The following is a 16,335-nucleotide window of genomic DNA, read 5'->3' as shown; positions in this document are numbered from 1 at the left end:
GCTCATCGATCCTAAGTTTAAAAGTAAACACTTTGGGTAGCGCTGCGATTTTGTGCATTAGAACCATTAGTTTGTCTGCGCGTTGATTAATTTTTTTGTTAACTTAATTAAAATTTTGCTCCATACTTTAAATTGTTAATCTGTACATTAAATTGCTATATATAAAGCTTAATACTGTGCTTGTGTTGCTTCAACTTCATTGCGTTTTCGGTCCGTGATACTTATTGTACAACTCGAGTTACCTGTGTTCCTATATAGATACAGTATACGTATAAGCATGCATAGTAGTATACAGTATACGTATAGGCATGACGCTAATAGACTACTAGTGGACCAAACTTCGGTGTCGAGCTTATAGGGTCGTCTCATAAATAACTAATAAAATCTCTATAAACGAATAGCAAAAGTAAAACCTTTAGTATAAGTAAACATTATTAAATTATCTTATCATTATTACTTGCGTTAAAGCGGTGTTATACATTCCATGTCTAAGATGCCATTCATGATTCAGCCAAACGGGTTGGTAACATGCATGCTTTACCAATTTGCCGTTATTTTTTCCACTAATGCTCATCATTGTTTCAGGATTAATTAACATGGGTTTAATATCATTAACTGGTCAGAGTGTTCTATGGCCTTGAGCGCGTCATTCCATCGGTTCTCTTTTATTCCAAGGCCACTTTGACAGTTATCAGCCCATACGTAAAGACGTAATTGGACGTAATTAAAGTAAAAGTAAATAATAAAGAGACGTAATTTGAGCTTTAATATTAAATAATTAATCCGCTCATTCTCCGTGTCACGAATTATCTTGCCAGTTATCAATAGTTTTCTATCACCCATGTCATTTTCATTTTACTTTGACTCCGTTTGATTGCTAATTTTTTAAGTGAAATCTAAACCTACCGTCAATGACACATAAGTCGCCACTTAGCAGACACTGCACATATCTCGCCGCTAGTCACTAAAAATCATAATAGTGGTAAGAATGTTATGAGCGCGATGTGGTTTAGTTGAGTTAATAAAATATAGATCGTTTTTATAAATTGAGTTTATAGTTGAAGGCCGTCGACTTAATAATTCTAGGGTACTGAGGTAACCTCTCGGTCCTAGGCCTTTATGTACGAGTAGCATTGACACCGATTATTGTACACGTAGACAAAGAGTGAAGTACTGTTGCGACGTTATCTGCATTGATGGTCATTTGACCTTGCCTGAATTCCCTGGCGCGGCAGCAGCGAAAAGCAGCACGCGATTGCAATAGGATTACTAAGAGTCATTGGCCGAGAACGGTTTTCTTGATTACAAATTGAGAACGTGAACAATTGCTCTCAAACTCTCACGATATAGTACCTTATATTGTTTAAATGTCTTGTTTTAAATTGTATTTCAAACGATTGCTTTTTTGGAAAAGGTTTAAATGTAAATTCATTTTGAAATTGAAAAGTTAATATCACTAACATTTTTTTCGTGGTTAAATGAGCCCGCGCTTTCCAGTATTTGAAATTTTCCTTGAAGCATCTAGAGCTACATTAATCACTAGTGAGAAAGAGATGCATATAAGGGTCAGGGTAAAGCAACATCTGATGCCTACAGAAATCAATAAGTTCGTCCGACCAGGTCAACTGCCGGCAGTCAGTCGCGGGAGGTTGTCGTGAAGCGACGCGCCGACTCCGTGCTGCTGGCGACTAGTAACGAGCCGCATGATTTGGGTCTTCATTTCTTGTTTAAATTTCGCGGGCGAAATAAATTTTTTTTATTGGACTAAATACACTTTTATGATATTATTTATTGTGGAAACTTTATTTTATCGCGTGAGTTTTCCCGACCGTGAATAATCACCGATTATTTCTTGAATAAAAAAAATTTATTTATTTCTTTTGGAACATTTTCATACAGAATTATTGGACTTGAGAATTCGGTCAGATGTTTGGGAATGAAAAGCAACGGCGAAAGCTGCTGTTCGCTGCTCCAATCTGTCTCTTGGTAGTTTTCACATTGAAGCAAAGCCAGTTACTTGACTCCAATTCAGCCACTTTCAATTATTATTGGAACAATGAAAGAGCGTCTCGCCGAATGCTATTTAGAGCAAAAAAAGATGGTCTCATTGCTCCTCCAATATATGACGACGTTGAGCTGCCGTGGTGGGAGCGAACAAACATTACCAGCTGCAGTGAGCTCACAGACAACGTAAAGCACCCCAGTCATGCAGTAGAACATCGTGTCGCCCCTTACAATGGCAGCAATTTTGTTCCTCTGAGCGGAAGCTGTGGACGACGAGCGTCGCTGCTCGGGAACAAGCAGAAAGTTGTATCTTTCTCCGTGTATGGAAAAAATCAAAAGTATTACAAAGGATTAGTGTTTATAATTAGAGATATTCAGAAATTGTATCCGGGTTGGAATATCCGCATTCACACACTCCCTAAAGAACACTACTCCTTTTTCTGTCCTCTGTTGATGAAGTATCCCAACTTGGCCTTGTGTGATGCCGAGAACCTGCCTGAGCCTCTGGGTGACGTGTCGATGTTGAACCCAATGCTGTGGCGCTCGTCACCCATGGGGGACCCGCAGGTCGAGCGTTTCATCGTCAGGGACTCAGATGCCCAGGTGAGTGTGGGTTGTAGAATTATAAAGATTGTAGTTTAATAGATAATGAATTCCGGAGTTTGTGATTAGGATAATTCAAGTCAAGTTACTCTATAGTCTATTCGATACCCCACTCAACTAGTCGTCACCCATGGGGGACCCGCAGGTCGAGCGGTTCATCGTCAGGGATTCAGACGCCCAGGTGACGACGCTAGTTAAGGAATTATTAATGTGTTAACTTGTATTCCTTGCTGTTATTAGGTATAAACCGTGCATTTATAAGCATAGTGAGAGGTATGTATGCTTGCACTACTTCCCATTCCTGTGCTACTTAAATTTGAATGTAACTTGAAAAATTTTTTTAATTTACCGAGTGTAATTATCCACTATATATTTATTTATATCGCTTTGTAAGTGGAAATTTTGGGTACGGGTCATTGTTCAAGTACTAATAAATTTATCGGCCAGATGCTGATGATAGGACCCGTGAGCGTGACCCTGGACTATATATGCATGCTGCCTCGCAGGTATAATTACACGTTGACCTTCCAACATGCATGCAATATGAATATTGAGGTATGAACCTCATATTATCGTTCATTAATAAAATGAGATGATAATCAAGAACTGATGTACGCAACCAATTTATTGTTGCCTGTCCAAGAGACTATAGTTGCTCTGATATTCAAAAACCGCTCATAACATCGCCTAAGTTTCATTTATTAAACACAAAGCCACATACTGTATTTTCACGTGCCTATACGGTTAAAGTAAAACACTATAAACATTTGCCCTGTGTTGAAATATCCCCAGTTTTACTTGCATGCAAAAAATCTCAATAGACACGTGCTCCAGCTGTGCATTGCATATATATGATCGTGTCTCGCGTACCCCAGCTCTCGTAATTCAATCCATCGTTATTGAATTGCCTAACATAATTTCTAGCTCATATTGTATTACAAATAATTACTCATGCAACATATAATGACCTTTGTCGGGTGATCACTTCCACATCAGCATTACTTCCACATCACCATCACTTCCACATCAGCATTACTTCCACATCAGCATCACTTCCACATCAGCATCACTTCCACATCAGCATCACTTCTACATCACCATCACTTCTACATCACCATCCAAGTCACCACTGCACCATCACTTCCACATCACCATCACTTCCACATCAGCATCACTTCCACATCACCATCACTTCCACATCACCATCACTTCCACATCACCATCCAAATCACCACTGCACCATAACTCTGTTGTTGTTGCAAGAGAACAACGCAACATGTTTGTCCACAAGCACGTATTGTTAATAACATTAACAAGTTGTCGGGCTTCCGGAGTTCTCCCTACGAACCCTAACACATCACTAAAATGGTGGCGTATTGACAACACTTGTTCGGCAAATAAATACATAAAATATTGCCAACAACCCAGACAGAGACATAACAATAATTATATGAGTTAACAATTAGTTCGAGGTGTAGAGTTTTGTCTGAAAGGGTATTCATTTCCTGTGAACAATCCCTTTGCAACCGGTACAAAACATCCAATATATATTTATACGTGTATGTATTAGTTTGATGCTAAGGAGATATCAAACATCGGATTATTTATAGTAAATTTACAAGTGATATCGGAACTAGAGTAATTTGTCGCTCTAGCTCGTCCATCGTCTGGTCCGTGAGATTTTAATGTGTTTTATTTCTTCTTCTTTGTTATGGGTTAGTTTTAAAGCAGTGCGCCGAAATTGAAACTTAATATCATTAATTCGCGTCAACGACATGGTGATTGGTTGGTATTTCGCAGCGGTACAAATATAGCTTGAGTTGAATGGCTAACTATCTTCTAATGTCTAGATAATTCTGAATAAAGTGCTTTGACAACGGATAAATTTTTTGCTGTATCCTCTAGAACAATTTATTCAATTGATAAATCGTGATTTCGTCATCACATAATGCGTAGACTTTTCAATTTGCAATTACATCTAAATCATTTTCCACATTATAGCGCATATATTTCAGGTAACATGAATTTAGGTCTAAATTATTATAATTATATATCAAAGAACAGTATTCTTCGTGGATCGTTTCCACTTCTACGATAAAAATTCCAACACACATATTTATTTCCACATGAATATGAAAAGAAAGACTAATTAACGACGTATTTATTATCCATTTCTATGTCTGTATTTAACATTATATGGCCGTTATTTTTTCGTAAAACAATCACGCCGATTTTTTGCAAATAAAATGTACTCGATAGTACTTTAAAATCGTGCACTTTTTTTAACGTATACGGAACATTTTGTGAATCGAGTCACCTCGCGGTCTCGGCTTAGTGTTAATAACTTGTTCTCATCTTATATAGCCTATATATTCCAAGAAAAATGTAGCATAATTTTTAGAATAGGTATATGTAGGATATATGTAACCAACTATACATTGCTGAATCAGTTTATAAAGTCACTAGATAAACTGCAAATAATTCTATTTGCAAATCACTCAGTGGTGTGGACCCCTGTACCAATAAACTTAATCGGTAAGTATATAGGAGGTATACATGGGAATCGGCAACAATGCCCGAAGATAATTTCCGTTTCTCTTTTTATTTCTAGAAAAATCATTAAAAATATTCATGATGTATATTAAATTTTGTTCAATTGTTTCGTCACTTTAATAATTGTTTACCTAGGTTTTTAACTAACTTTGAATAATTGATGCAAATTTATTAATTTTACTTTAATTACAAATAATTGAACTTAAATTTTTTGGAAGAAAATTGTTTGGTCTCTTGTTTACCTAGGTTTTAACTAAATTTGAATTGTTGATGCAAAGTTATTAATTTTACTTTAATTACAAATAATTGAACTTAATTTTTTTTGGAAGAAACTTGTTTGGCCTCTTTCGGGCTGCTCTATTGTTTCCTTCTAGTTCCGCCACAAAATGCTTTCGATATCTCGCATATTGCACGGGCGATATCCTGAGCGCAACACATTGCTTTCATTTAAATCCCGATCTCATCTCTTTACAATAAAAACACCTATTTTGAATCTCTGTGATGCGAAACTTCCTAACATATTTTCTATTATTACATATTTTAACATATAACATATTACATGTAGCATCTTATTCGTTACGAAGGATTTGAAAAACGCGACTTTTCGTACTTTCTTATTAAAATCGGTTTCTGCGAAACAAACAAAACAATGGGGAACATTAGTAAAAATTAGTATTGCACATGTGGTAACTAAGCTAAGTAAAACACTTTATATCGACTATGAACACATTGATCTTAAAATCGCAGGTAAGTATTCAGTGCACGATTCCTAATTAAAATACGTACCAAATATTTCCCCCAACCTGGTAAGTCGAGAGCCAGCATCGAACTGAACCATAACCGTTAATTAAAATCGACTAAAGCTATGCTGCGCATGACACACACGCGCCAGGCGGACAATATATTTGACGAAGTACCGTAAGAACTTAAAACTTAACATTACATACTAACATATTTCATACTAACATATTACAAACTAACACATCTTAACATATAACATTACATACTAACATATTTTCTCTCGTAGACTTTATTTATGCCCGATGACCTGCATCGGCTGGAGTCAGGCGAAATGATACCCTCGCTACGCAGCCATTCGATGTATGAGCTCTTATCATGTTCCCTAGTGGTCTATAATCCAACAAGATTACCAAGGAATTTAAAAGGAAAGAAAACGCCAAGCAAATTCGCCATATTGACATTGAAAACGTTTCGGAGTCCAGCTCCATCATCAGTTCGACAATCTAAAAATGATCATTTTTAGATTGTCGAACTGATTCTTATGTCTAATATGATGGAGCTAGACTCTGAAATGTTTTCAATATCGATATGGTGAATTTGCTTGTCGTTTTCTTTGCTTTTAAATTCCTTGTGAACTTGCGATATAAGCAGACTGATAATATAGAAACAAGATTAACATCTCACTAACTATATTACTAATGGTCCCCTTAATCGGGCTCGCCAAGCTCCCGCGTTTCCAAGTAATCCGCGTTGCTCCGCCGCCATCTTTGTAGACCATTCTTTCGTTCTTGCTCGTTTCAGTCGGTTGGATGTTTTGGTGAATGGTGACAATGGAGAAAGAAAGAGCAAAGCAGAAAGGATTAAGCTATTGTGAAAAACTACTTCCTTCAGCTAGAGACCGTTATTTAAGAAAATTGCTAGACATTAACGATGTTGATCCATATGAAGTGCCGGCAAAGCAGTGGTGTAAAGATTTTGCAAGCCTGCCCCCCATTTCACACGGTGATTTACTGAATTGTTTCCTTCTAGTTCCGCCACAAAATGCTTTCGATATCTCGCATATTGCATGGGCGATATCCTGAGGGCAAGACATTGCTTTCATTTAAATCCCGATCTCATCTCTTTACAATAAAAACACATATTTTGAATCCCTGTGATACGAAACTTCCTAACTTATTTTCTATTATTACATATTTTAACATACAACATTTTACATCTAACATATTTTAACGTATAATATTACATACTAACATATTTGTCAGTACATATTTTCTCTCGTATACTTTATTTATGCCCGATGACCTGCCAGGGCCTATACTTTCAAAAAAAGTTAAGAGATCGTAAGTTCATCAGCCAATCATTGACAGCCTTTCAAGCCAAATACACCAATCATAGACAAGAAAATAGAGCGTAAGTACTTACGTTCACTTAGCGAGTTTTGAAAGTATAGGCCCGGGGTCAGGCGAAATGATACCCTCGCTACGCAGCCATTCGATGTATTAGCTCCTATCATGTTCCCGCAGAAGCTTCTTTTGAAGACGTACAAAGGCTGCTGCATCGGCGGCCTCGGCAAGCAATATTATGAGCACAATGATTGCCATATTCGGGCGTTGGCGTGTGGTCTATAATCCAACAAGATTACCAAGGACTTTAAAAGCAAAGAAAACGCCAAGCAAATTCGCCATATTGACATTGAAAACGTTTCGGAATCCAGCTCCATCATCAGTTCGACAATCTAAAAATGATCATTTTTAGATTGTCGAACTGATTCTTATGTCTGATATGATGGAGCCAGACTCTGAAATGTTTTCAATATCGTAATGGTGAATTTGCTTGGCGTTTTCTTTGCTTTTAAATTCCTTGTGAACTTGCGATATAAGCAGACTGATAATATAAAAACAAGATTAACATCTCACTAACTATATTACTAATGGTCCCCTTAATTGCTGACTCCTTACGTTAATAGCTATACTGACCATAGGCAGTGAGTAGTGGTGTGACACTGAACTGCTGGAAGGATCAACTGCACCATATGAATCATTGTCGAATTAGACTCTGATTATCATTATAGGCCATAATATTTTTTTGCATTTCGAAACAATATACTTAGGAGAAGATGTCAACACGTAAAATGATATAATTTTATTTTAAAATGTTTATCCTTCTTACGTAATATTGTGATAAATAGGAACATTATTTTTTATAATTTTGTATAATTATCGGACAAATTATTGGAAGACCCGAGCGATGTACATCAACGCTGGTATGCTGAAAATTAATGCTACGTTGATCGACAGGTGCAGCTGGTCACAGCATGGTTCAACCATGGGTCACAGGTTCACATGGCAGCATGTCGTTGCCATGTGAACCTGTGACGAACAATACACAGGTGTTTGAGCTATGAATGCTATAGCACCTACCAAGGAATGTTCAGGCGTCGCAAAAAGTATTCATAAGATATCAGCGAGTATATTGAAGATATGGCGATGCATTTCAAGGAATGTTCAATCGTAGCAAAAGGTATCAAGATATTAGCGAGTATATTGAAGATATCGCGATGTATTTCAAGGAATGTTCAGGCGTCGCAAAAGGTATTCACAAGATATTAGCGAGTATAGTGAAGATATCGCGATGCATTTCAAGGAATGTTCAGGCGTCGCAAAAGGTATCAAGATATTAGCGAATGAATTGAAGATATCGCGATGTATTTCAAGGAATGTTCAATCGTCGCAAAAGGTATACACAAGATATTAGCGAATATATTGAAGATATCGCAATGCATTTCAAGGAATGTTCAATCGTAGCAAAAAGGTATTCATAAGATATCAGCGAATCTATTGAATATATCGCGATGCATTTCAAGGAATGTTCAAATGATACATGATTGATTGTTATTGATTTTGAAATCAATGATACATGATTGATTGTTATTGATTTTGAAATTAATGATACATGTTTGATTGATATGTATTTTGAAATCATTGATAAATGTTTTCATTAGAATAAGTCATTGAAGCATTACTTTTCGTGTATCGAGATTTCCGGTTTAAGGTTGCACTATTGTATAAATTATTCATGTACTGTTCAAACATAGTTGTTGTCTGATTAATTAGCTTTCAATTTAAATTTTGTCTATATACCTTACCTGAAACTTCATTTCACAATAATTATTGGAAAATAATGAAGAAGTAGAAACAACAATGGTCTAAGGAAACTAATCTATGCTGATTGATTAAATAATTTGTCCGATGAAACATTTTAAGTTTCTAAAATACACCAAAAATGAAGAAAACCAATTAAACTTATAGCGCGTGGCCTTTCGTCAGCGGATTGTGGGAATTTTTTCAGGGTATAAATAAACGCGTGTGTGTGAATTTTTTCAGGGTATAAATAAACGTGGTTGTGGGAATTTTTTCATGGTATAAATAAACGTGTGTGTGGGAATTTTTCATGGTATAAATAAACGTGTGTGTGGGAATTTTTTCATGGTATAAATAAACGTGTGTGTGGGAATTTTTTCAGGGTATAAATAAACGTGGGAGTGGGGGGTTTATTTATACAGCCTGACTTGATGACGTGCCACCAACGGCAGCCGTGTATGAAGGAATAATACAGCCCCTGAATACCTTAAACTTTTTGAAATATATAAATAATTATAAATATTTGAGTGCGTTACTTCTAAGGTAGAAATGGATGATTTTAAAGTAGCTGAATAATTATCAAGATTTGAGTTCCTTCTAATGCAGGAATAGGTGATGTGAAAATAATTGCCGTTATATACACTGAATTGAGATTACTGTGTAAAACCATCTACAAATCGTGGCATCGCTAAAACATTTCGACTATTTTACATTTCACAGAAAAAAAAATTCAAAGCACACGGCCGAGTACTTACAACATTGGTTCAGACATAAAAACTTCGTTGTCGTGAAAATGTAAAGTCAATCTTAAAATCTTAATCAATATCAAATTTGACCATTTTCGAATTTCCCGGTGCACGAATGACGTTATAATAATATCACGAAAGTAAAAAAAGAAGTTCTGCACAGGGATGGGTAAAAATAGTGGACAATTGAAGGTATATGGTTGAACAACTTAGTCCCTCAATGCTGCCGGTGCAATATTATATTGAGGATTTGTATACTGATATTAAAGGAGTGTACCGAAAATTAGTACCGTATTCAAGTGATTATGATCTTACAATTATCAGCTCTTTATTAACTATTTCAAGGTTTGCAATGGTCTATAAAAACTTATCATTATCTCTCACGCAGCATGTCAGTTCATCAGTTGGACACTATCATCCATGTTAGAAGTAAGTGGACGCTACTTCAGCGAAATAAAACTCAGAGGTGTTACACAGTCAGTGAACAGACACTATATATATATGTATATATTATTATATATTAGTATAGGTTGGCAGAATTTCTTCTTTCAAGCAGGTTTCATTGAAGACCAGAGAATTTGTTTTATTCGCAAGTTCAAACTAAAAATATTGTTCGATATATTGAAAAAAACTATTAAGAAATAAACTAATAAAACAAATTCTCTGGTCTTCAATGAAACCTGCTTGAAATTATTATATATATGTATATATTATTATTACACATCGCTGCCCATATACTCGTTATTTCGGCTTTCTAAAGCTTACCACCCGCCACCTGGCCACTCGAGCGCTTTGTGTTCTACGTTAGCCTATAAATGACGACGTGATGAGAGGATTGATTGCGGTGTCGGTTTCCAGTTTGGTTATGTTATGCCTACTATAAACGTCCTTATATGTTAATTCGGATACTTATTTACAATATTATGCAACTTTAACTGAAGACCAGAGCATGCTTTTTATTAAACTTATTTGTTTTTTTCGATGAGTCTAACTAAATTTCTTACTGGCGTCCAGAGATCAAAAACAAATTACCATATGACATTTTTATGGAATGCGACGTTTCGAATACACAATATTCATTATCAAGCAGGTGAAGGGCTTTGCAACACTTGAGATCGAACTTTTGAAAATGATAGTGCAAATCGATGGTATTGTGGATACAGTTTATACCGAAACTTGAAATTACTTTGAAAATAATTTCAGCGTGCATTAGTGAACAAACTGGTGCGAAGCTAGTAGTCCAGCGAAGATAGTAGACCAGAAGAGTGCGAGGTACCGAGAATTTCTAAGAAGTCATTTCTATATTTCAGAGAGCATTTCTTTGGGATATATGGTTTAATTACAGCGTCCAGTTCTTTAAAGTTTTGTATACTAGAGAAGTAACGTGCGAAATTATATGCCTTATAGGCCTATACTATATTATAGGTCTTTAGGTGTCTTATAGGTCTTCTTTGTGAGTTTTAACGTTTTCATAGAGGTAGCCTGGAGGGGTCGCCTGCCGAAGACCACCACTGCCCTGGATGTAATGGACTATCATGATACCTGCCTTCCGGAACGTAGCCTTCAACACTTCAAGCCGTCCGTATCTAGGCCGTGGGTCGAACCAGCCCTCGGTCGAACGGCCACTTGTCGAAGGACGATAAATTTTTGAACAGAACTATGCTATCTGAAACCTAACCTCAGGTGCGGTGAACGTAAAATTACGTAATTTAACGATGCCCGGAAGTCAGATTCGATCCGCGGCCTGGTGGTGCACGGCAGGTTCTATGCGAGGCCGGAGGAAGGCAAAGCCGAGTGGTTCACGGCTGATTGGTGGATGTCCGGAGAGATCCAAGGCGTTCGATTCAGGGCTTATTGGTGCACAAAATTGGTGGTGCACGGCTGCGCTCCCAGCCTGGAGAATAGATTCCAAAAATTGGGGTGAGTTTTTTAGATCCTATTGCAGAGTTTGCTGTGTTGATTAATTTATTTCCTTCCCTCTGAAGTTGTTCTGTTGAATTTCTTGCAACATGACTGAATTTGGACTCGTCCGATATAAATGCATTAATTTTTTAGAGATAATAAGTTTTATCCATAATTACAAAAATATTGCTTTGTCTGCTGGCCGTATAACAATTTGGTCGTTGTCTCTGAGTTGAGCTGCTTGACGTAGAACCGGAGTTAAAACTGCTGATGTCGATGAACTTCGTTTTTTGGTAGCTTCAGCTCGTCTTAAATAATTACAAAAATATTGCTTTCGTCTGCTTGCCGTGGAACAATTTGATCGTTATCTCCGAGTTGCTTGGTTGCTTGACGTAGAACAGGAGTTAAGACTGCTGATGACTCGTTTTTTGGTAGCTTCAGCTCGCCTTAACGAGTCGGGCGAATTCCTTGTTATCGGACGAGTCCAAATTCTGTCATGTCGCAAGAAATCCAATAAAACAACTTCAGAGGTGAGCAAATAAATTAATAAACACAGCGAACTCTGCGATAGGATCTTAAAAAACTTATCACGATTCTTGGAAGCTATTTTCTGCATGGGCTATGTATTTCTGCATACATGGAAACATTAAAACTCACAAAGAAGACAACAAACTAAGGCCTATCTATAACTGACGACCAGAGCATGCTTTTATGAATAATTTTCTTATATGTTTTTTTTTTCAATGAAACGAACAAAATTCCTTGCAGGCGCTGGGAGATCAAAAAGCAGGTTACCAAAATAGCATTTTAATGGAATGCGACGCTTCGAATATAGAATTTTCATTATCAAGCAGGTGAAGGATTTTGCAACATTTGAGATTGAACTTTTGGAAATGACAGTAGTTCAAATCAAAGGTATTGTGGATACGGTTTGCAATCTAAGCTTAAAATTACTCTGAAAATATTTTCAGCGTCCGGACGAATCCTGTAGTTTGTAAGTTAATAGCTGGTGGAGTTTTTTTTAGTAGTTTTAGTTTATTAACGACGTTTCGAATGCAGCACACATTCATTTTTAAGTTACAAGAAATATTAAAATTGAAATTTTGTTGTAAATAAATAATATACGTAAATAGGATACAACAGCAAAATTTACTTGATTCACAAGGGATCCGGCCTTTGGAACCCGATCTTTCCATAGCTGACGATTGATTGAGATAGCTGCTGGACTTATTGCCTGGTCCGTAATTAAGTTGAACATTTCGATCTTTTGTTGCAGGTTGGCCTGTTTTACTGAAAAGAACTTCAAAACTGATTACTATTTTCATGTTGCCGATGAGTAGACTGAAATTTATTAGATGAAACATGGGACTGACGGAATTGTTTTATTGTAGATGAGCGAGCGGGAGGTGGCGGCCGTGAACGAGTGGATGGCGTCAGGTAAAGCGGTGCATCTCATGAGGGATCACCCAGCTCACGACGCCCCTGTCATGGGGGGTATGTTCGGGGTGTACCAGCCCCCCGACATGCTTCATGTCTTCGAGGACATCCTGGACAAGCTTTTCGTCTTGCATCCAGCGAATGATCAGGATAATTTAGCGGTAAATTAACAATCAACGCTTGAAACCTTGAAGTTTAAATGATTAAAATTGTAGGAGATATATATTCTTTAAGTAGGAAACAATGGTTTAAAATGCTTATTTGCAAGTGCATGACCAAATTTGCATGCAGAATATTTTGAAACCCATCTTGTTATCTCGACAGTGATAAGAAGTATTTCGCTTAATTTGTTAGCGCATTTTCTCATTTATGGAAAAAATGCACTATTGTGCTCGCCATGTCCGTCTGTCTGTCTGTCAGTCTGTCCGTCCGTCCGTGACCTCAAGTTTTCATCGACGAGAAAATGCGCTCTCTGTCACTCACTGCAGTGAGTACTGAGTTATATTTTTTCAATTTTCGTTTGCATATTCGCATACCTATTTTATCAATTAGCATCAACTATTTAATGATATTTCTTATTAGATAAGAAAATACCAAATACACTGCGTCTTGCATCACAGAGAGTGATGCCGAGAAGCTAATCGCATACATATTTTATCAATAAGCATCAACTATTTAATGATATTTCTTATTAGATAAATAAATACCAAATACACTGCGTCTTGCATTGCAGAGAGTGATGCCGAGAAGCTTTTCGCATACATATTTTATCAATAAGCATCAACTATTTAATGATATTTCTTATTAGATAAATAAATATCATATACACTGCGTCTTGCATCGCAGAGAGTGATGCCGAGAAGCTTTTCGCATACATATTTTATCAATAAGCATCAACTATTTAACGATATTTCTTATTAGATAAGAAAATGTCAGATAAACTGCGTCTTGCATCGCAGAGAGTGATGACGAGAAGCTTCCTAGACGAGCACGCTCTGCAGCACAGCAGCTTCCACTGCACGAGTAGGCGTCTGGGACCCAGTCTGCCCTTCCCGACTCAGAGAGAAGGCGGCTTTTTTGTCGGCAACCCTTGGTGAGTAAATAAGCGAGGCGAGGTTATTGTTATTGAAATGAATTTATTAGTGTTAAGTCAGATTTTAAATGTCTAGCACCATATCGAACCCGGTGGAAGTCGAGTAGCTATTTCAAACTATCGTCAGTCATGAAAAGACCCGGTCAAATGACACGATTTTAGATCTTATGTGAACAGGGCACGAAAAGGAAAAGAATCGGCGACAGGCCACATCAGGCCCACTCTTCAGCGCCGAGATCACTATGATATGTTATGTTATATTGAAAGCTAAAATTTAATTGAATATCTTACAAAATAGCATAATGCTTGAGCTCTTTTAGCAAGAAATTAATGGCACTTTTAATTTAAAGGATCGCGGTTGAAAATGTTCTGCTCGGTTAAAAAATAATAACGTGAAATCAAACCCAAATCCGAGACCCCGGCTTATTTTCCTCAAAGTATTTTAAAACTTAAAGTTTAATTTCCGAATTTTAAATATACCATGTTTATTATTTTCGCGTCTATTTAATTATTTATTGCGCTCGTGTCTCGACAGGTATCGACCAGAGTACTGCTGCGAGCCTCTGGACAAGAAGTGCCCTAAACCATGCCGGCCCCCACAGCATCCAGATTGGCTGTACTGCTAGATACAATCGCACATTACGAGAGTGCCTTCATACTTTTTCGCCGTAAATCTCCACTGGGCGGAAAAATCACGATAAGGGGCAACTTACTGCATGGACACGTCTGAAGGACATTTTTTACCGGACTCTCGAAACAGACGCACTAATACTTAACATCGGAGCTTCTACGAGTAATTGAATGCGACATATAATTCTACTCAACTTTTTTATGACTACCCAAGTTATTGCACATAATAGCTATAAATGTTAAATAACGTTCTTATTACATTGCAAGTGAATTTAGATTGTTACGTATTATTCAAATTTTCTTTCCTACATGCAATTATGAAATGAAAAATCGAGAACAATAGCCTAAGAAGGGTACATAGCGGCGGCTATTAGCTACAACTTAACTTTATTCATTTTTATCGAACATTAAATTATTTAGTACGTTTCTTTGTTATCAATCTGACCAATCACGCTTTTAACCAATGTATAGGGAATGTAGATATGTTGCAAATGAATTCTTAACATTTTCAAAACGCATCAGATCGGTTGGTACATTTTCATATTTCATCAGCAATTTTCACATGTTTTTGTCGCAGCAGAAATCTGTACATTCACATATCGTATTTTCCGTTCTTTTTATTTTCATGTCATGCCAGCTATCTCAACATTCATATTTCACGTCCGCAGTCGTTGCCTTTTAACTAATTCAATTCCAAATATATTTTGTATTATTCCGGCTAATATACAGTATTTACTCACCACAGTAGCTAAAACAATCACTCCAATCCAATTGTCCACCGAACGAAATACCTAAATTTATCAAAAAATAATCAGAAACCTATTGATATCATCCAACGAGACCCTAACTACTTATAATACCAGAAAAAAAAATAAATTCAATGACCGATTTGAACATAGCTGTGTAAAACTCCACTCAAATAAGCTTTAAACATATGACGACTTTTTTCCCATCTACTGAATCGCGATAAAAACATTTGAACTGCCGCTGTACAATTATATCAATACTTAAGTAAAATTGGCAAACTCGAAACTATATATGGCCAGCAATTTTTATCTGGGTAAGAAACTTTTCAAACGCAAACAACATTAAGAGAAACAGTATTAGATGTCATTTTAAAATAGTTCGAAGACACAGAACGAAGTGACGTCGTGCAATTATGTAAATTTAATTATGTGTTGATAAATATTTTCTTATAAACATGATAGTGTGTTTTATCTTTTAATGAACCCTTTTCTGGTAAAGATATTAATTTAACTATATAGAAATAATCAATATTACTGACGATAAAATTGGCAGAGACAGTTAAAATTTTGTTCTTGACATATTAATGATCTACGTACTAGATTACTTTAGTATACGGTGTATTAAATTTCAAATTATATTCACGAGTGAAATTGTGTTTTCAGTGTTAAGCTCTCCCGAGTTCGTTAATAGGAAAGCTTTGCTTCAAAATAAGTTACTTCATAATAAAATTCTGCAACCT

At 36.5% G+C, this 16,335-nt stretch overlaps 1 protein-coding gene across 2 annotated transcripts; it reads left to right on the top strand.

The window, feature by feature from the left end:
• Nucleotides 1–1,654: 1,654 nt before the first annotated feature.
• On the top strand, nucleotides 1,655–16,015 carry LOC125178792. 2 transcript variants are annotated; one of them, XM_047883404.1, is made up of 4 exons: nucleotides 1,655–2,607; nucleotides 13,081–13,287; nucleotides 14,086–14,219; nucleotides 14,755–16,015. In XM_047883404.1, exons 1-4 carry the CDS (start codon nucleotides 1,927–1,929, stop codon nucleotides 14,843–14,845), a joined length of 1,113 nt encoding a protein of 370 aa, XP_047739360.1. In that variant the 5' UTR covers nucleotides 1,655–1,926; the 3' UTR covers nucleotides 14,846–16,015. The 2 variants fall into 2 exon arrangements, with proteins under 2 accessions (XP_047739360.1, XP_047739361.1); XM_047883405.1 differs by lacking the exon at nucleotides 1,655–2,607 and adding an exon at nucleotides 2,735–2,788.
• Nucleotides 16,016–16,335: the final 320 nt, after the last annotated feature.

This window comes from Hyalella azteca, unplaced genomic scaffold (assembly GCF_000764305.2).
Source record: "Hyalella azteca isolate HAZT.00-mixed unplaced genomic scaffold, Hazt_2.0.2 contig12821, whole genome shotgun sequence".
Classification (NCBI taxonomy): Eukaryota; Metazoa; Arthropoda; class Malacostraca; order Amphipoda; family Hyalellidae; genus Hyalella; species Hyalella azteca.
This window is presented reverse-complemented; position numbering and strand designations above follow the sequence as displayed.